This window comes from Anopheles coustani, chromosome X (assembly GCF_943734705.1).
Source record: "Anopheles coustani chromosome X, idAnoCousDA_361_x.2, whole genome shotgun sequence".
Taxonomy (NCBI): Eukaryota; Metazoa; Arthropoda; class Insecta; order Diptera; family Culicidae; genus Anopheles; species Anopheles coustani.
Window position 1 is genome coordinate 9,217,493 of NC_071290.1, and position 20,701 is coordinate 9,238,193.

The window sequence follows — 20,701 nt, forward strand, 5'->3', positions numbered from 1 at the left end:
GCCGTATGCTAGGTAGACGGATTGTATTTTCCATTCGGTTTGTTTTTCCTGCATTTGAAAATAATTCTGAACAATTTCAACCTTCATGTTGCAATAACAGCGAGTCCGTTCATTTATTTATTCGCTAAAACTAGCATTTTTATTGCAAGCACAGCAAACCGCTTTCAGCGGCTTAAACAATCCGTAACTGTTAACTGCTGAGACAATCCGGAAATAGTTCTTTGCAATTTAAACTTCTCATCCGTTTTCAAAATAAATAAATAAATAAATAAATAAATAAATAAATAAACAAATAACTAAGAAATAAATATGTCGTTCCACAAACAACCCTATGATTAGAAGCAATTATCGTAAAATAAATATTCAAACTGAAGTTTTGTATAGGTCAATAAATAAAGAAAATCAGTTGTTAACTATTACTTTTCCTCAATGATATTCGTTACCTCTCAGCTTTGCAAGATAGTTAGAAGTATAGTAGAAGATTTACATTTGTTTAATCGAACTCTCTCAATTCTACTGTTTTCGCGCATAATTTAGTTGTGTGGTCGTTATAGTTTATATAATCGACGTCACTGTTCTTACCTCCCTACCACGCGCTATTCTTTGAAATAAATTATTTCCTATGTGCTCATAGAAGAATAGTTAACTTTATATTGTTAAATTCTCTTTCATATTCATTGAAAATTCGTAATGAGAAGTTTTCTTTTGCAGAACTCAGCATTTTTAACATAAATTGTTAAGAGTTCTTTTAGTGTTTGGTTAGTTTGGTTAAGATCTTTAGCACAAGCCAGTGCCACTTAACTTTGTGTACCCTGTGAAAAAAGGGATTTGTTTTGTATGGGTATGATTTTGTTTATGCATGTGTGTTGCATGAATGGCATCATCACTCTCTTTTCTCGCCATTGCTAGCAAACACGCATTCTAGGCACGCTCGTAGAACAGAACATAGGCACTGGATGTTACCAAACTGCGTTCCGATGTTTCGCTGACACTGTGGAGATACAATAAAATTTGTGTTAATACTAGAGCTGTGTTTGAAAAGGCGTCGACCATATGTCGAATGAACATATCGATCAATCACTACTTACAAGTTATCATTGAACTCATTCCATTCTTTGGTTTTTGGATGCTTACATACGGCAACATAATGACCACCAGCGGTGGATCCTGAAAGAAGCGACATAGTAGAAATTAAAATGGAGATACAAATTTAGATCGAGCTGTAGGCTCCTTATCCTACCCATATGATTAGAAATTCCATAGAGCGAATAGTAAGCTGGTCCCACATTGTCTTCAGAAGCGTATGGTTGCAAATTAAGCCCTCGCTCACCGCAGGGAAACTCAATTACATTAGTCAGTTTGCTCCATCGAGTTTCCGAAAATCGTTTTAAATCTACACATCGGAGGATACGTTAAGGAACATGACATTCATTATGAGATGAAAAATATTCAAATCTAAATATAAAAATATTCAAATCTATTATTAACATATTCTTGTGGTAAAAGGATACGGATGACGAGATATTTAGGAAACCGTTCGATGGTTAGACTTTTAGTACACTTTCTCCGGCTGTTGCATTTGGAGCATGTTGGTTGATCAATCCCGTCGAGTATTTCCTCTTTGATAAACATTTCAAGACAATTTTCGAGTTTGCACCTTGAATTGGATGATGGCAATGGTAGACTGGAAAGAAATACAGGAAAAAGAAGTTTTTAAATGCACCCATCAAAAGTGTTCATCAAAGCATCCAACCTTAAATCCCAGAATGGATCAAACATTGTGCTCTCCGTGCTGCAATATGTGCATTTCAGTGTGCTGCGTAATTGTCCAACGAAAAGATCCTTTATCATAGAGTTTTCCGCCTTCGAGTACCAATCCCAAAGCATATCCGCCTTAACACGATTACTGTAAGTGAGATAAAAGCATCAACTATAGGCACTTGCAAAGGTTAAACGGCGAGGTACTACCATGGACCACTTACTTCATGTCATCATCAAGTTCACCAAGCGGATCGCGCTTCACGGCTACATTAAGTGCACCATGCAGGGAATCTAAGAAGAAACGTAAAAACTCCTGCGCGTCTTGTTGCGCTGATCCGGAATACATTCGGTGCTTGCTAGAGAAGGCGTACTTGAGCTCTGACGGATTTACGCTGCGCTGTGTTCCACTCCACATATCTTTGATCAACTTGGTGTACTCTAAAAGAGAAAAACACAAACAAAAATTAAGCATCAATGAGGCTTCATTGTTTATAAGCCAAGGAATGTGTGCTTACTAACCAACAAGAATACGTTGATCTTTGCTAGTGCCACGCTCGGTAGATGGTTGAAGGCGCAGGAAAGCTGTCAGCTCACGTGTGTGACTTAGACACTGAATTATGGAGTTCATGAAACACGTATTGCCGATATTCCACAAGCCGCATAGACCTAAAAGATAAACCAAATAACCGAATGAATAAGATGATCGAGATTTAATTTTGCACCTTATACCTTCTTTTCGACCACGAACGGAATCTGTTACGTCGTAACTGGAGTTATAGCTTGACTTTGGCAGCGACGACGCACCCGTGGAAGGTGAGGAAAGACGATACGATAAGTCATAATCTTTACTGGCTCGATAGCTTCCCGAAGAACTTAATTCTTTCGTGCCTACACCACTCTGTAACTATATTGAAATATTATGAAAAGACAAAAACATATTAAAAATAGTCGTAAGAAATTGTGAATGCGCGAATGTTTAGAATCCGTCTGTTGTAAATGTCTATTACAATATTATCTATTGAAAATGTATCTTGTATCTATTTTCTTCGTATAGCTATATAGAGCTGAGACATGTTTTATATTGTTACCAACCATCGTCTAACACTGAAAAGCATAACTATATCTATGATGTGTACTTTTTAACATGAATATGATGGATTGGAAGATCCTTTACATTCAAATAATTTATTGAACAAGCTACATAGTAATAGAACCAACTAAATATTGATTCAAAGCACTAAGACAAATGCGTAAATTAACTATTTGGCTCAAACTAAGTTTCATAATGAGGAATAGGTTCATTAACTATGCTTAATTATAAAATTTGTTCAGCTAAAATTGATTGTTTTGAATCGTTAATTACACGTCAGGATCGTAGTTTTTCACATTGCTAAATAGTCAAATACTTCATGTTTTGAAATTAATGATAATTACACTATCGTTTGTCATTTAAAATAAATATGTTTTCTGAAAATGTTGTCTGTTTTCTTATATCGAAATAAATTCAACGAAATCAAAGATCTATTTCTGTCTGTGTGGTAAATTAACTGAAACCCAATCTCTCTTTCTTGTTTCATCCTTTAATTCAATTTGTGCTAGCAATCTTAGGTGCTTGTGAGGATGAATTTGTGTTTATAAATTTTGTAGCTTTTTGGTTGGAAGAAATGTCTGACGTAGACTTTGAATTAGTTAAGGCTCTTTCACATTCGTGCGACTGAGTGAATGCATGGGAAAATATTTTTTCATATTACTAATTTTTTGCAACCTTAGTCGCAGGCAATTGATTCACATTTATGCGTCTAATATGGCTTTTTAGTTGTACATGAATGTGAAAGCGGGTATAGCTAGTAAATACATCAAAAGAAAGGCAAACAAATTAAGAAAGAGTGTGTTAATAAAGATACACACACAAGAAATGTAACTACATAAGTAACACAGGTACGCAGCAAACAATCATTTGAGCATCAACATTAACCCAAAACTGTAATAAAAAACGCCTTTATTTTTAAAGCATGACAGCAGTAAAACCAATTGAAGCATTTTTTTCGAAAAGCCCAATCATATTACTTATCCACCAGTTTGACACATGCCAAAGAACTTCTTCGATTCTTTAAATTTGTGTCATATCTTCAGAACAGTATTTCCTAGCCACATAAGACTACAAAGGCAGGTGCACATATCAAATTCGACCAAACGCATATAGGTATAGTTATAAAACTGAGCAACTAGATAATACTATTGTGAAGCTAATCCACAACATTTCGCACTACAATTGTTGATACTCAAAGCATTGTTAACTTTAACACCAACAAGTAGAATTAGATATCTAATTCGTTTTTAAGAAACTTTATCTTTTTAATCCATTTAATTTTTCAAATTTTTATTATCATCCATCACCCCAAGCCATGTCACCAAAATAGATCAGTTTTGAAATACCGCAGCTCATTTTCTGAATAAAATACGCTCACTTTTGAAGAAGATCACATACTTTTTCAAAAGATGATGCATATTTAAAATCAGTCAAATGGTAAATATATCATAACAGTAACAGTCGTTCATCTTCTTCTGCTTCTTTCCAGGACGTTAATATAACAGTAAAAGATAAAAGCCAGTAGAATTAGATGTATAAGGCATAAAGCAATTGGAAAATTAATGGAATACACATAGTAACCAACTGATGATGTTTTTGGTAAATCCACAAACATCATTGTCTTTGAATTGGTCTCTCATTGAATCTTCATTGACGCCATTGCTTTCCGTTCAAGTATCAACATGTGTTCACCATACATTCAAAATACACAAATTAACGGACCACCTGCTTGCATGTTCAACAAGAGCAAGTAAGTGAGTATTCAAACTCTAATTAACAAGAATAAAAACGAATATAAAACGAACAAAAACGTAACAAATAAACGGGAGTATTCCCTATCAAAAAGACAAGAACAGAACATAAATGTATGTTGTTTTCTTGTACCTTTTCAAATGCTAATACAACTATGTATTGTATTTAAACGCACTCGCAATCTTCCGAAACTAACCTTTCATTGATGAAAGAAAGTGTAATAATGATTCTTTATTACACTTAGTTGAAATTGATATAACTGAACACTCTAAATGCATAACCTCCAAACAATACGCCTTGCCTTCAGAACGGAAAGCTATAAGCGGATTGGTGTGAACTATTGAATATAGAAAAAAACTTTCCACAATATTTTCAAGTGGGAAAATTGCGCTTCTCTTGATCGTCAAGGAGCCGCATACGTTTGCCAGTAGATATTCCATCGGTTCACGCTTGTTTCAGCTTTCGAACCATTTATTCGGTGGTTGTGGTTTACGAATCGGTTTTTTGTTGTTTTGGTTTTCAAACTTTTATATGTTTTAAACATAGATGTGTGTGTATGTGCGTTGGTTGGTTTTGGGTGTCTGTTAGTTGATGTAAAATAAAAAAAAACCCGTCGAATTTAGAATATTACTTACATAGCTCATCCTATCATTATCATCATCTTTCGGTTTTTCTTCGTTGAACTCCAACTGGAAACTATGGTTGCTGCTCGTATTTGTACCGCCACTTCCTCCGGCATCGTTACTAATGCTCGAAGCCGTGGAGAAATCATTGCAACTTTTGATGTTGTTATTATTACAGGTTCCATTGAACATACTGTTGCCGATATCGTTGCTACTCTTGCGGGTATTATTATTCTGCTGGTTGCCTTCATCTTCATCGCAAACTTTAGCGCTCAAACTGTTGCTGCTACCACGGGCTGTTTCACTTTTTATGCTCCCAGCGCCATTGTGCACGATACTGTTGTTACCGATGCTGGTGATGCCGGCATTAGTGCCGCTGGAGCTTTTCGGCTTAATGCGGATTGTAGCGGTGACGTGAAAATCGCCATCATTTTCCCCATTGCTGGGCCCATTGTCGCAAACGTCGTCGCTGGATGTGACTGCCTTCACTAAGGAGGATGAGGACGGCTTCGAGACTCCAACCACCATTGCCACACCACCACCAGCCCCACCATTGCTCACCACTCCGGTAAAGCTTGCTGTCGTTGTAGTCGACGCAGTCGCCACTGAGCGTGACGACGCTGACGGACGCAGCAGTTTGACTGTAGTCTGCGTGAATGATTCCTCCATGTTCACGGTAATGTTAAGGGATTTCATTTTTGCGACGCAGCGGTTGGTAACGTGCGAGTTGATATTTCCGTTAAAGTTGCAATTTTTAAATTATTGTATTTTTTTATAAAAAGTTATTCTTTTCGTTGTTGTTGTTGTATTTATGATTGATATTCAATTTTTGAATTGAAATAGTTCAAGATTCAATATTCAAAATTGAAGATTGTTCCATCGAATGCATACGGTGAAGAGGATGTAGTTCATAATTGTGAAAAAGGGAAAGTGTTTTGCGAATGAATGCAATGCAGGTGGAACAATGAAACGCAATTGTGAAAAGAAGTAAAATCGAGAAAGTTACTAGTACAAAATAAATGTCTCTTGCTGTCGTGCAGTGGTCCTGTTGCTCGCGCGCTCGCTATCGTTGCTCTTAAATGAAGTAGTAGGTAGCGGATTACAAGTGGATCATGTGATATGTTGCCTCTTTTATGCTACTAATGGAGACCCCATGAGTTCTGCAGACAGTTGTGAATATACGCCACTACTACCAGAAAGTAATCTAATGATAGGTTCAACCAATTCAAATTCAGTCGGCGAGGTGATCGATGCGGTCCAGCTGTTAGAGGATATGCACAATCGAATGACAGTGTTACGACCCAATCAACTTAAATTCAATTGCTTTGGTGATCGATGCGGTCCACTTGGGCCGGGGGTCGGATTTTCTTCTGACGAGTTATTTCGAAACCGTCTAGGATTAGTATTGTCCTGGATGTTGGAGTAGTTTGATGAGCGTGACCGCAAATCGAGATAGCATAAACTAGCCGAATTGTGCCACCCTTAATTTTGACCGACAAGGAAGTCTGTTGATCAATAGTTCCGACTACGTATGCGATAACAGTTTTTTTTTGACGCAACAATGTCGACACAAGAGTTCCCAACAGCACAATGTTGTTGTTGGTGGTGGTGGTGGTATTCGTTGACGCAAACGGATAAGTAACAGATGGCGATGAGGAAGATAGTGTTGTCGATGTTTTGAAAAGAGATATATCAGTAGTACGGGTTGAGTTGTAGTGACTGTATTAGATATCACAAATCTAGTAGAAAATCCAGAGCAAATGAATGTTGGACTACTGTTGAAATGAGTGCCACCAACAGAGATACAATCGATAACCGATAGACATTCTTCAATGTAGACTACTTTCGCTTCGACTGGTTTGCCTGATCAGGCGAATGGAATAATGGAGTGCCGAAAAAGCAATTTGGAAATGGGTCATCTTACAAGAGAAGAAGATTTTGACTTTCTTTTTCGTAGTTCAAACGGTAATGTAACTTTTTTTTCAGCTAAGTAGCTGTCATGCTTTATATCCATTTACGAATGCTACCGACGTAAAGTGACGCTTATTACAAAACTGATAACGGTGGCGCTGGTGGTGATGTGGATGATGAAGATGGAAACAATGCATGTAACTCATGGATAATTTACATTCAACTGACTAAATTCCTTCCACCCACTAGATATCACTCAGGTGCTACCAAGGATGAACAAAATTACTTACTACATTACATTGTTACATTGTAAAACAATTTTGTGTTTGATTCTTTTGTTTTCTCGATCAAATCATGTTTATCCTGATTTAACAATCTTCAGGATCATTGATTTTTTTCCATAAAATAAATTGCACATGTACATGACAACATTTGAAATATGTTGTACACAATGCATATTGACTTCGATTGATTAATTAGTCGTAGTTTGGTTGCCAATTGCTATGTTATCGAAATTAACATTTTGAAATTAGAAATTTTCGACGATGATACGAATGATTTGATGTTTAAAACAGCATCAAAAGAAGAAAGGGATCATATGCACAACTATATTCGTTATAGAACTCAATAGGCTGGGGTTGAAAGTGCTACTTTCATTAAAACACACAGCATGGGAAACACATCGATCAAGCAGAATCATGGACTTATCCTTCGTAAAGGATAAGCTGTTATTGATGCAGATGAATGGCGAGCTAATACTGTCAGGCTGTATGGCTGTATGTTTTCATTGAGCAATTCTATTGGCACATTGGTATGATAATAGTACAAGATGGTTTTTATGGAGGTGAAAATGTGGCGATAGTGGACGATGTATGATTGTTACATGCCGTTAACCTGGCAACTGCCGAAAGCAGGGCAAGTGCCTAATGAGCAGTTGCGATTGGCGAGCAGCGGGAGCTAGCGAGCTTAACTATTGTTTATGCATTGTTTGAGAGTTGTGAGCTGTTTACCTTATTACCGCTGGATTTGCCACTGGTACTGCTGGTGTTGTTTCCACTTGGTTCCAGCGAGGAAACAATCGGGGATGATCCCTTCAAAGATGCAATACCACTGCTGCTGGTATTGTTAGTGGCTGCTGTGGCGGCCTGAGTTGCCCGATCGACGATACTAGGACCAGGCTTGAAGGTCGATAGACTGTATCGCTCGTAAAGCTCTGCACCACAGAGTGCTGTGTGTCGTAAATTCGAGACGTAACTGTTGTTGTTTGAGGCTTTGAGGCTCGATCCTGCGGTGAGGGTGAAAACAATACATATTAATCGAGGATGAACATTTAAGACACAGGACCCATCACTGGGATCCCGTTTCTTAGATATGGATAATTCATGCCGTACGATTATGTGAAAAGTCTCGCGACAATGACGAACTGCCAAGTGAACTGTAACCTCCGTAGACAGACGAGTAACGGCCGGATGTGCTCGTATTGTTTTTGCTACTACCGCTGGAAGCTATGTCCGCAGTGCCACTGAGAGTGCGATGGGTACTGTTGCTTTCCCGATCCTCTCGACGATAGACCGATGATGATGAGGACGACGTGAGCGGCAGATCATAGCGGTATGACCCCTTTCGGTACAATCCACTGCTGGTGCTGCTTGTATTGATGCCACTCGAGAGTGAAGGATAATACTTCCGATCAGAGTAGCTAGACTTGGGATAACGGCTGGTGGACGACGAGATATAACTACTGCCACTAGACGAGTACGTTGATATGACTGGCATATTAGACCCCGTTAGAACTGCAGATAATCTTCACTAGGCAGTATCGTTCTGTAAAAGAAAAATAAGTTCAAATTATTGATTATATTTGTGGTAGAGTTTAGAAAACTATACACTATTCTGCCCTATCTTTAAGAACATATTGGTTCAATTTATGATCCCAAGTTTTCATCTTGTTTTAGCTCATACAAATTTGCGAGAATGAAAAGAAAATTCAACCGTTCTAACCGTTCAACCGTCTAACCGTTAAACACTAATATAAAAATGTCTGCAAATAATATACTCCATATGGTGAAACCACAAATATGATATTGTATTTCAAATAGCTACATAGCTGAATGTGGAGAACTGTTTTGCCATAAAACACACATTTTCGATTTTATTAAAAACCGGTCTATCCGAAATCGAAACAGAATAACATAGTGGAATAAGGACACATGTTGGTAGTACCTAGTTGCATTCAGGTTTATTTGATTGAATTCAAGCTACAGCAAGCCAACCCTCTCGTTGTTTTCATCGGAAATCTTCTCTTTTCACACTATTCATTACTGCAGTCTCTACTATTTCAATATCAACCAAAATTTGGCAACGAAACTCAATTCACGGATCAAAAAGATCACTTGATTTCGGAGGTGATTGAATTCACACAAGCTACACACAGCTTACTTTGTCCTCCTGCTTGGCAATAGAGAATCCGCGGGTGTGCTTGTGTACATCTGAACATATGCATATGTGTGTATGTGTGTATGTGTGTCAATTACGTGGGACAGTGTGAACGGTCTAAACGTTTGAATGTGACTTTTTTTTTGTACGTCGTTAGATTATACGCTCCGCGGCGAAACGATGACAAGGGAACTATTTTTAGAGTTTGTTATTGAACCACCGTAAGTTATATCACGTTCTGAAGTCACTTCGCAAGCGCGAGACTGTAGATGTGCAAAAAAAAAAAGAATTCGCATAAGCATCTACAACAGTCAAAACCGTCAGCATTTTCAGCACTGTCCATGATATTGTAAAGTGATTACAAAAAAATCCCCCTCACAACTAGCATTAGATCATATCAACCCCCCCTGATTGTTTTTACTCGGATTGTACACTTTTACGTTCGTTCACCCACAACGTCAACTCTTCGTGACATCGATGGGAAGTAAAAACGAATAAATCCTTCTAAATTAATAGTTTTACACTGGAAACTCATGTATAAAACCAACAATGTACATAATGGACTTGTGAATTGTTGGAAATACAACAAGACCTTGACCACATTAACAAATACATGCTTCGAAATGGGATTGTAATATTTGTAAGTTGTTCCTATCTGCAATCTAGGTCACGATCGAATAAAGTCGCCCTAACCCCAGATCACTATGGTGATCACTAGCAGAAATTTCACCTTACTGTTGATTTGTTCTTTTTTTAATAACCTACTGACAACATGTGAGAAAAGGCACAAGCGCGTGCGCACTTGCAACCATTAATTAAAGAAAATTTTTGAGCTAAGATTCACCTACACACCTAACCTACATTGAGGGAAGATTAACCAGGGGTTTAAAAAAAGAAAAGAAGCGTGCTCACTCAAAACCAGCGTAAATAACGTAGCAGGTTGTGCGCTCCCATTTCAAGCATATAATCTACCTACCTGTCCGAATCATGTGCGGAGCTCATAGTAGCCTTTAACTAGGTGATAGGCAGCCTTATACGGTCGGCGGCTTTGGTTAAGTGTTGACAAAGAAGGCAACGTCTCTGTTGGCGAGGTTTTGTATCCTTCTCTGTACGCTCAAACGATGCAGCCTGTCGTTATAAGAAACTATCCTTATCGTTCAGATACAAAGCAGCACAGCATCGCAAAATTTCCGTCCGTTAATCAGCTGTTCTTCCTTTTTCAATTCCCCGCGGTTGAGAAAAATTGATCGGGGATATCACTTAACATTCCAATCCGTTGATTGAAGCTTAACAGACGTCACGCGGGTCACACATTGTTTAAATGGTGTTTACAAGATTCTGTAAAGGGCAGCAGTTGATGGTTGAGCGGGAGGCGGCGTTTGATGTCAACGTCTTTACTCACTACCTGTGAAAAATGAAGAAAATGTTTATTGATATAGGTCGTCGTGGGTAACTAACCTGTATTAACATGTAAAATAGCTAAAGCATACAATGAAACAAAGCATTTAAATTCTCCACCGAAAACATAACACCACCGGTCCGATTTTTTTTTACAAATTCGTTCTCATTTTTATCATTCAAATCACTCACTCACTATTTGAACACGTGCAATTGTATGTTTAAGTATTAATGTAACGGGGTTAGACTGTGTGGTTTGTATAAATCTTCTTGTCCTTGGCGCAATTTTGCGACGCGATGCGTCGTTATCGAGCTATTTTTGTAACAACAGGAAAAAAAATGACAGAGAGTAAGAAAATGACACGATCAGAGAAAAAATGTGTATGCTACACACGAAACAACCACATGGCCCAATGGAAACTAATCTGCACCATTGTATTTTTATAATAACCAATCAAAGAAAAAAGAGTACACAAACCAGCAATGCTTGCAACTTTATGGATGCTTTTCTACTAATTTAGGACAATTTGAAAAATATCTAATAATCATTTGCACTTGAAGATAATACCAGAGTGTTCAAACACGTAGAAATTATCGATGGAAAATATATGAAGTAGCCCCACAGGTTAATTTATTACACCTTATTCAATCAAGCAACTGTTAATTCGACCTTTTATGGTGCGCTTTGCAAAGAAGCTCAGTCCTCGTTATTGTGTAGAATGAGAACTAGTATACGGAAACTTCCAGTGCTGGGTAACAATTATGTTTGTTTTATTAAAAACAAGTACCTCTCTAGGTACCACCGCACGGCATAAAGCACTATAAACTGTACACAAATGCAAGCAAACGAAAACTGAACCTGCTCATTCCACACGAGGGCACCGTTGAAGCACTGCACACGTAATAAAAGAAAATGCCCGGAAAAAAACAAAAGCAAAAAATTGCGAACGACTGATGTATCGATACTCGACTTGTTCAAACGCAGCAGTTTGATAAAGTATAAATTATGGTAATGCACAATGCTGGCCGTATTAGAAACCGGACCCGTTAATGCAATTCGCCTGGGTTAGTCGAAACGATGGAAATTTCTTTGTCACGGGCATCGCACATCTCCACGGCCTTCAAATGCACACGGTACGAGGACACGATTGACCGAAAAACAGAGAGAGTCTGTAGCGTAATGGTTGACTAATGAATCGACACGAAGTTGAGATTGGTGAGAACCAATATTGTCCGAGGCAACATGAGATCACTTTGTACAACTCCCACTGCAGATTATACGTATATCAGTAAAGTACTGTGTAGCGGAAAAGTTAAGTTAGTTAAGCGGAAAAGGTAAGTTAAGCCAGAAACGAGGCTAGGAAAACGAGACCGACGGTGACGTATTTCTGGTATGTTTTATCCATCAATATACCGTTTGACTCACCCGCGGATAATCTGAATGTTTATCTCCAAGATATATTCACATGCTTTGCAACAAGTACAGCTATTTAAACGTGTTTTCTCTTCACTCTACACCATTTGTTCCTCAATGATCGGTAGCCACGACTGCATCGAAGTAAACACAAAGAATCATACGATGGCAACTGTCAATCATGTGTGGGCAAAACAACGTCAATTGAAACTCGATTTTCAAGGTCCTTGTAGGATCAAGGTTGTGCTATGTTTCCTAAGTTTGGTTCGTTTAGAGAAATTTGTATATAAACACTCGAAATACTAAATCTTAGTTGTTGCTTTATTCCACCCTAGAAATACTAAGATTTTGGTGGCAAAAAAAACTAAAAGCATGTTTTTTTTACCGTTAATAATCTAATAATGTTTTATTTTTCTGACACGTTTGAATTCGTCAAACATACTAATATGGGCTCAATGGTCCAGTGAAGACAATTTTTACCAATCTAGAATTCATTAAAAAAAAAAATGATTGACACCAGGAAGCTATGACCCACCATGCTATATTTATCTTGAGCACCATCGTCGTTACCACCAAGGTTAAGATGGATTATGTGCTGTCAAGAATGGAAGATTTTTCACTTAGTTACTCATGAAATTCTTTTTCTTCTAGGCGTAATGAACTTCTTTGATCACGCGTGCGTAAGGAGTTTATTCCCGCTAGACATTTGCTAACGGTTTCCTCAAAACTTCTACATGCGTGCAAAACAACTCAACAAAACAACAAAATTGGGAGTTCGGAACAGCAATTCTGCTCGAAAAATTGCTCGAGTGCTCGAAAAATTCCTTAATTTTATTACAACCGGCCTCGGCCCATAGGCAAAAATGAGGAGTGTTTCTAGTGGGTGATATCGTGTGTTTGATATTTGTATTTAGTGAATGCGTATGTAAAAAAAGCTGTTTGCCCACTACTGATCACATCTTATTTGCGTTTATTTGAATTTCTATGCTACAGTAAATCGTGAATCTACGATACGGAAACGCCCGTCATATGTTAATAAATAAAATAAATGGTAGATCTCCTTTCTGCGCACTACCACTCGCTATTGAATTTCAAGTCACTGACGGACAAGTGTGACTACGGTTTAAGATCGTACCCTTGAATCGCGCTTTTATGCGACAACGTTGTCAAAATTTCCTATAGTACGCTACCTTTTCCAGTGTTATAGACTTTGACTCCAAAGATACGGCGTATCAAAACACGGATTGAATGTTCAACAGCAACTACTGAGTCTTGAGCTATAAAAAGCGGCCTACATTGATTTAAAGAATATCAAGAACACCCAAAGAGAAGGCAACATATGGGCGATTATCTTCAATAGAAGAGATTTATATACAATAAGATATGTTGCGTAAGCACCTCCTTCCGTCCCTGATTCTTCTTTTCACTAGTGCAGTTGTTGAGCCTAGCACACATTGGTTACTGAATGCAGACGGTTTAATTATACCACAGGTAAGTTACAGTCAAATGAATAACATTAAACGTGTAAAATCCTTTTGTTGATAATACCATAACAGCAACACTAACACTCGTTTTGAACATTGCAGCTAACATCGCCCTTCTATCTTCGTCGATCGTACGATCTGATTGCATTTCTGAATCAAAATGTGTACAAACAAAAAATAGATGTTGTTATTGGCGAGTTGTTGGCAATCAAATCGAATCTCACGCAAAAAATGAACAATCTAGATCAATACACTAATGAGTTGACGGATAAAATCAGTTGCATTCCAGACTACTATCTCGGCGAAGCGGATATCCTAAGTACGATCGTTAACCCTGGCTACGTTACTCGTATCGGCAAATTAACCGATAAGTCAATTGTTGCAAATGACGATCACAGTTCCTTGTCCATATCTGGTAGAACGTCGAAGCAGATAGAAGTTCCGACATGTAGCGAGTTCTATCCGATGGATGTCAGTGTGGCGGCTTTTGATCATCTGAAAGGTGTTCATAATCGTTCCAAACTGAAGATGGCCCCAGAAGAAGTACTCATGGGTCTCCAGTATAATATACCACAGCTTTTAGCCGATGGGCTTCGCTGGAATCCTTTCTCGTGGAAGATGCACACCATAGCATCATATTACTGGCGTTTAAAGGGAAACGCGCCGGAAGCTATGGAGTGCGCCCGACGAGCTGTTACGCTAGCACCTCGTGAATCCAAAGACATTGCACTGCTAAGCCTGGGCACGATACTGCAGAGGACGCAACAGCTGAACGATTCCCTCATAGTACTCCATGCAGCTGTAGATCATGAGGCAAACGAGCCGGAAAATCAACTGGCTCTTGGTAACACATATATGCTACTCTCCGAGTTCAATCGTAGCTTCGAGGCATACCGAGTAACAGAGAGTTTAAGTAGTATATACTCTAAACAAATAGATTACATCAAGAAATCTATAACATGCTTCAAAGTACTGAAGATAAATCTACTTACCATGGAAAAGTGAGTATAAACATTCAATTTGCAAAACATGACGAAATTAAAAACATTCCTGTTTGGTACTTAAATAAGGATTAAACATGTTTGTTTTCGGTTTCGTGAATGAAATCATTAAAATTAATGTGCGTGTTCAAATCATGACCAAAAAGTATACGTATTTCTTGCGAACAATTTATTCTAGTTCAATTGTTTATTGTTCGAAGCGTCAATACATATTTCTTCAAGCATGGGACGCAGAATTAGGTAATTAGTTATATCATGAGACTTCTCATATGGTAAATGCAGGAGCATTTGACTGTAAATACACGTAAATAGGTTCTAGGACTATACACATTTTTAAAAAGTCAAGTTTCTTTTCTATTTATGTGAAATTATTGCAAAAACTGCAATCTCATGAAATCATACAATTTTTGAGGGGTCAAACTTTATTGATAGAAGAATGCAAAAATTGATATAGTGAGTCTTTTTTAATTGAACTATAACTCACTAACTTGTGGAACGTAAATTAGATTTGAATCACATGAAATCATAGTAATTTGTTGAGGGGTCAAACCTTGGTCAAAGAAAGGAATAACAATATATAGGGATATTTTTCTAATCTAAAGTATTACCAATTAACTTCAGGGACGTAACGGTATGGAGTTTTGTCGATGGGTTAAAAGGAGAATGTTGGGGATTTCATATTTGCTACATAAAGTTTACTATAGATCATATTCATGTATCTTATAATGTTGAGCCTGGTTTAATTTGGATTGTGATAATTATACTTTTCAGGTTACTTAAGGATATCATTCCTGGACTGGAACGGTACGGCACACTACAAAATGAATTCGATGAATATCACGAGAAATTAGATCGCGAACAGGTAATTAACTAATTACAATCTATGGAAGTAAGTTTGCCTAATTATATCATGTTCTTCTTTATCCTTCAAGGCACCACTGAAGTCTCGCGTATTTGACGAAAGTTACAGCAACCAGATAGATTTTTTGATTCAGCGAAGCCAAATATGTACTACTCGTATGGCTAAGGACAGGGGTGAGCCAATACTGTCATGTGATTTTATATCCGATGTGCAGATGTTGATGGAAGATTTTGCTGTCGAGATACTCAACAACTACGTGGACCTTAAGCAGGAGCTAATTAACACGTACAAGATAAACTCGCTAGGGATTTACAAAAACATATTTGTTGAACATTTATGAACATGATTTGTGTGGAAATAGAATTGTTATATCTGCTTTCTATTGAAAGTATTCTTGATCGAAATGAAGAGGCTTATGGAAAACCCGGCTAAACATAGTCGTTTTGTAAATGCTTCCTTCCTCAACGCAGTGAAGGCGATTTCAATATATTTTAAAACACTTTATAAATAATCCTTATTGATAGTATTTAGGACTTTTCTAAAATATTTCACTGACTTTTTGTCAACCGCCTTGCTGAGACCTTTAAACCTATTTTAGTTCGCTTGATTTCGTGCAAAAGGCTTCTCTTGGGTTGAATTTAAAAATATCACACTTGTTTCCTCGTCATATTACCTCCGGATCTATTTTGTCGAAGGTACATCACTTGTAAAAGTAAAAGGTAAAAGGTTTGTCTGGCTAGTAGTTTAATGCTTTAAAATGTTTTTTTTTTGTATTTTCACATTTAAAATGGATTTGTATACTTAAAGCATCCCGGCTTGCAATATTTAATTTCAACAACTGTTTAGGCTAACATTGTTAACAAAAGTTTAGACGTTTTCATTCTGAATTTGTTTGCTCAAATTTTCTCTATTTTTTTAAGACGTTTACCAAGACCTATAAAACACGTTAACGAACATATTCCATCACTTCGAATATTGTTAAATTGTTAAATTATACAATTATATGTCTAGAAACATGCCGATGTTGTTAACCACACACACTTTCCCTCAGCTTCGTTACAGTTTTTGTGTTCTTCAGGTCTGCTCGATTCAATGTTGCTTAATTTTAAACAAAACATACCATCGATATTCACAAAAATGTATCGCCTGGTATGTTGGTCTCATACATATACGGTTTGTGCGCTGTTCTACTCTGGTTCTGGGGTCTCCCTTGTACTAAGGCTGTACATAAAAATGCAGAAATGATTCAGGTGTAAAGGACTGATATCAACTCGGATATGTATACTGCACAGTGTTGACTCATCTTGAAAAGGGATTTGGTGGACCAGCCTTATTTAGCCCGTGTCTTCTTCTGAAAACGAGTTGTTTGTTTAAACTGTTTATAGTTGCCTTAGTGATCATTCGTTTTTCAGAAATGTTGGGACTTTGCGTCCCGTAGTATTTAAATAACCCTACATCCTAGACTGCTTTTGTATTGACTATTCTTGTTCGAGATTATGTTCATTACATCCTAGACTGCTTTTGCATCGACTATTCTTGTTCGAGCTGAATTAAAACTTAGAAACCAAGTAAAATATGATTTGGCAATACGATAACTACGATTTACAAGTAGATTTACCAAATTTATGAACTAGGTTAGGGATCATAGTGGAACCTGAATTTTGAAACATTCTGTTGAACATGGATTTCGAAACATTCTGTTGAACATTGATGTAGTTTTAGACGTGTTTACTGAAAATTCACTGGTGATCTGCGATTGATTGATGAGATGTTGTTGTTGATGGGGAACTGGTCGGAAATAAGTAAGCTTTATCTGTAATGACAGTCGCCATAGACGTACCGATGGCTTGGAATACCCACGATAGCCGTTGTCACACGCACAAGAGTTATATTCTAATCTTGTGCAGTGGTCAGCAGCTGCAGTGGACTTCGTGTCTTATGATCTCGAAATCCGTAGATCGATGTTGCATATTGTTATAGTAAAAATAAGCTGATGGAGGCACAAGCTGCACACAAAACGATCACTTCCAGCGTTGTTAGTATGAACACTGCACTACATAAGTGGCTACCAGGAATCACACGATCTTTGGCACACCTATAAGGCTTTTAATGTAATTATCCATATCGCGAAATGAACTCTCGGATCCTTAGGGGTGTTGTACCAGGAGTGATTGATAGAAAATTAGAAACAGAGTAGGAGACTGTATTGAAAACTAAACCGTACCGGAGTATCGTTCGCAGGAAACTTAACTAATCCGTCCAATGCAGCGCTACGAGCCGATTCGTTCGAATCCGAAAGGAGAACTGAGAGGTACTGTAAATTCTAGCTGCCTTTTATAACTGTTCCACACCTACGGCCATCGCCAGGTCGACCCATCTAGTTGCCTTTGCAAGGATTCAAATTCCGGACACACAAGCTGCTCAACGTAGCCTCACCTTCCCTCCCGGACGTTTGTGTTTGGTAGGCCTGGTGTAATCAACAGTAAATAAGTGGAGAGGTTCTTCAACACAAACTAGGAACGTTTAAAAAAAAGAGTAGAAAATACACACCCACAACACGCGCGCGCACGGCTGTAGTTCTGACTACATACAGATCTTCTGTTTTTCTGTGCTTTCTTGTTCGTTCCCATTCCTTCGTAATCCTCCATTTAGGTTCGAAGCGAATGTGTAGGGCTCCGTCGGCACTGCTGATCCCAAAGCCATAGCAACGCTGTTCTGCGCAAACGCTCTAAGGCAATGTTGGTCAAAGTTCGTCAGGTTTCAGTGCGCTCCTCACGCACATCGCCGTGGATTCGCTGGAAATCCTACGGTGTACACATTTCAGTACGTTATCCATCGACCTGTCCGGACTGGGCTTCTCTGGTCGATAGGGGGTTGCCGCCAGTTAACATTGTGGAGCGATGTTAGTGTTTAATTTAATATCGATGGGCTCTCCCGGGAGAGTTGCGTGCACGTCCGAGGACCTTGTCGTTTTTTTTCCCCCCGTACGGTTCGTTCTGGATGGCACCTTCGTCCAGTTCATTTGGTTTCCTCGGTCCGGTCCCGCTCTACCCAAGCGGGGTATTCACCCGATCCGGGGTTTCGGTCGACGCAGCCCGTTGTAGCAGTGGGCGAGGGTCTCCAATCTAGAAGCCACTCTTGCAGGGAAGCCCTGGAAAGGTAACGGACTTACACGTCCCGGTCCTGCTATACGCGGGGCCGTCGTTTTCGCGACGGGTTCCTTCCCAAGCAGCTGCAGCTGGATGTATATACATATTGACGGTTTTCTTTCCCCGGTCTTATCCATGAAACCGGCCCAGTTTGCTTTCGATTAATGGAGGAGGAAAGATTCACGAGCGTTTACGTCACGTGCGTTCGACAGTCCAACGAGGCTAATCATTTTAACAACAATTCTAACTGAAAGTATAAAAAAGTGGGATTTTTCATTATTGTTTCTTTCGAGGAAAGCGTAGGGATGCAAGCCACATTCAGGAAATGTATTATGTTTTTGAAGGTTTTTTCTCCCCCCCGCTATTATGAGGCTAATGTAAGTAAACACTCGCATGCATGGTTATGGAGCGCACTTGATGGCTTCGGTTTACTGTTCTAAATTCTATATACCGTTCAAACGAAGCCTCTCGAGTGTATTTGCTTCGTTCGATGCACTCCAAAAAATCATCGAAGACTACGTAAACCCCTCCACCAGCCGAGTTTGGATCTTCCACGTCACGTAACAGTTAGAAATACCTGGGTAAAAACCTTGCGTAAATCTGTTATGCACACCTTGCATCCGTACATCTGCAGTCCTCGAGGATATTGTGCTTCATTGCGCCCGCGGTGCAAGGTAACATATCACATTTATTTTCTGTTAGAGCATCACCACATTCGATTTCTTTCCCACCACTGAACGTTTATGTTCTTTAACTAATACATTTGGAATTTGATGTTTTTCCTCTACCTTGGTAGGGTTCTAACAAAATTCTTTCCATCACTTCATTGACTTTAAAGCATAGCATACTGTATCTCATAACAAAGGTAAAGGCATATTTGAAATCCCGGCTAAATTAATCAGACTTGTAAGAAGGACCATGACCAACGTCACTTCTCAGGTGAAGGTGGATGGAAAACTCTCAAGTTCCTTTGCTACCTTCAAGGGACCGCGCCTAGGCTTGCTTGCATACTCTTCAACCTAGCGCTCTAGAAGGGGCCATCCAAGACATGGAGGTGGAAACTTCAGGGGCCATATTTAATAAGTCAATCCAGATCCTGACATACTCTGATGGTATTGATCACCACCATCACCATCAGCGGGCCCGCCTACAATTACCGAAGGCCAACACGGGGATGACATACAAGAAGGTGAACGCACTTTTGAAGTCGTCCAAAAGTTCACCTATCTTGAGTTAAAGGTACCGCTGCACCGACAACCGGTTATATCGCTGTCTGAGAAAACTCTCCCACTCACGACACCTTTCAAGACAGTCGAAGCTGGGATTATACCGGACATACATAGTACCGGTGCTCTTAGACGCCTCCGAGACATGGACTTTATCGAAATCTGACAAAACCCTTGGGCTGGTCAAGTCATGCAAAAGGCACCGGACGACTCAACCCGTAAAGTCCTTTTAAGCTGTCTTGAAGGACAGAGGAAGCGTTTGGAGTTTGGAGTTCTGATCTGATGCATTTGATGAGTTACATTTTGCATTGCAACAAAATCAGTTGTTGAGCTGTAGGCCATTTTTGAAACGCCTACGCCGTGTAAATTTGTCATTTCAATGAATGTCTAGAGAATACAATTTACGTTGAAAATACATTCCTTGTTAATACTTACGAAAATTGCGGATGAATCGCACGAAAGATTTGGTTATACGATCCGTACTCTGAACCTTGATGGCAAGTTTATTCATAAGTAGTTCTAGTAAAGTCATTTGATTGTAACTAGTTAGATTTGTTGGCTTTAGACCTACATCAAGGTGAAGGGATTTTATTT

The 20,701-nt window shown here is 38.7% G+C and overlaps 2 protein-coding genes across 3 annotated transcripts; one reads left to right on the forward strand and one right to left on the reverse strand.

The window, feature by feature from the left end:
• Positions 1-108: 108 nt before the first annotated feature.
• Positions 109-12,530, reverse strand: LOC131269722 (ubiquitin carboxyl-terminal hydrolase 2). 2 transcript variants are annotated; one of them, XM_058272217.1, is made up of 12 exons: positions 12,398-12,530; positions 10,550-10,978; positions 8,529-8,961; positions 8,148-8,422; positions 2,491-2,665; positions 2,281-2,427; positions 1,983-2,199; positions 1,754-1,906; positions 1,512-1,684; positions 1,241-1,393; positions 1,089-1,167; positions 109-991 (listed from the first exon to the last, which is right to left on the reverse strand). In XM_058272217.1, the coding sequence occupies exons 3-12, from the start codon at positions 8,911-8,913 to the stop codon at positions 922-924; spliced, it is 1,827 nt and encodes a 608-aa protein (XP_058128200.1). In that variant the 5' UTR covers positions 8,914-8,961; positions 10,550-10,978; positions 12,398-12,530; the 3' UTR covers positions 109-921. The 2 variants fall into 2 exon arrangements, with proteins under 2 accessions (XP_058128200.1, XP_058128199.1); XM_058272216.1 differs by lacking the exons at positions 8,529-8,961; positions 10,550-10,978; positions 12,398-12,530 and adding an exon at positions 5,239-6,013 and having other exon boundaries at positions 8,148-8,233.
• Positions 12,531-13,637: 1,107 nt separating this feature from the next.
• Positions 13,638-16,236, forward strand: LOC131269113 (tetratricopeptide repeat protein 17). The gene is made up of 4 exons (XM_058271434.1): positions 13,638-13,876; positions 13,972-14,870; positions 15,642-15,732; positions 15,803-16,236. The coding sequence occupies exons 1-4, from the start codon at positions 13,769-13,771 to the stop codon at positions 16,070-16,072; spliced, it is 1,368 nt and encodes a 455-aa protein (XP_058127417.1). The 5' UTR covers positions 13,638-13,768; the 3' UTR covers positions 16,073-16,236.
• The last annotated feature ends 4,465 nt before the right edge of the window (positions 16,237-20,701 follow it).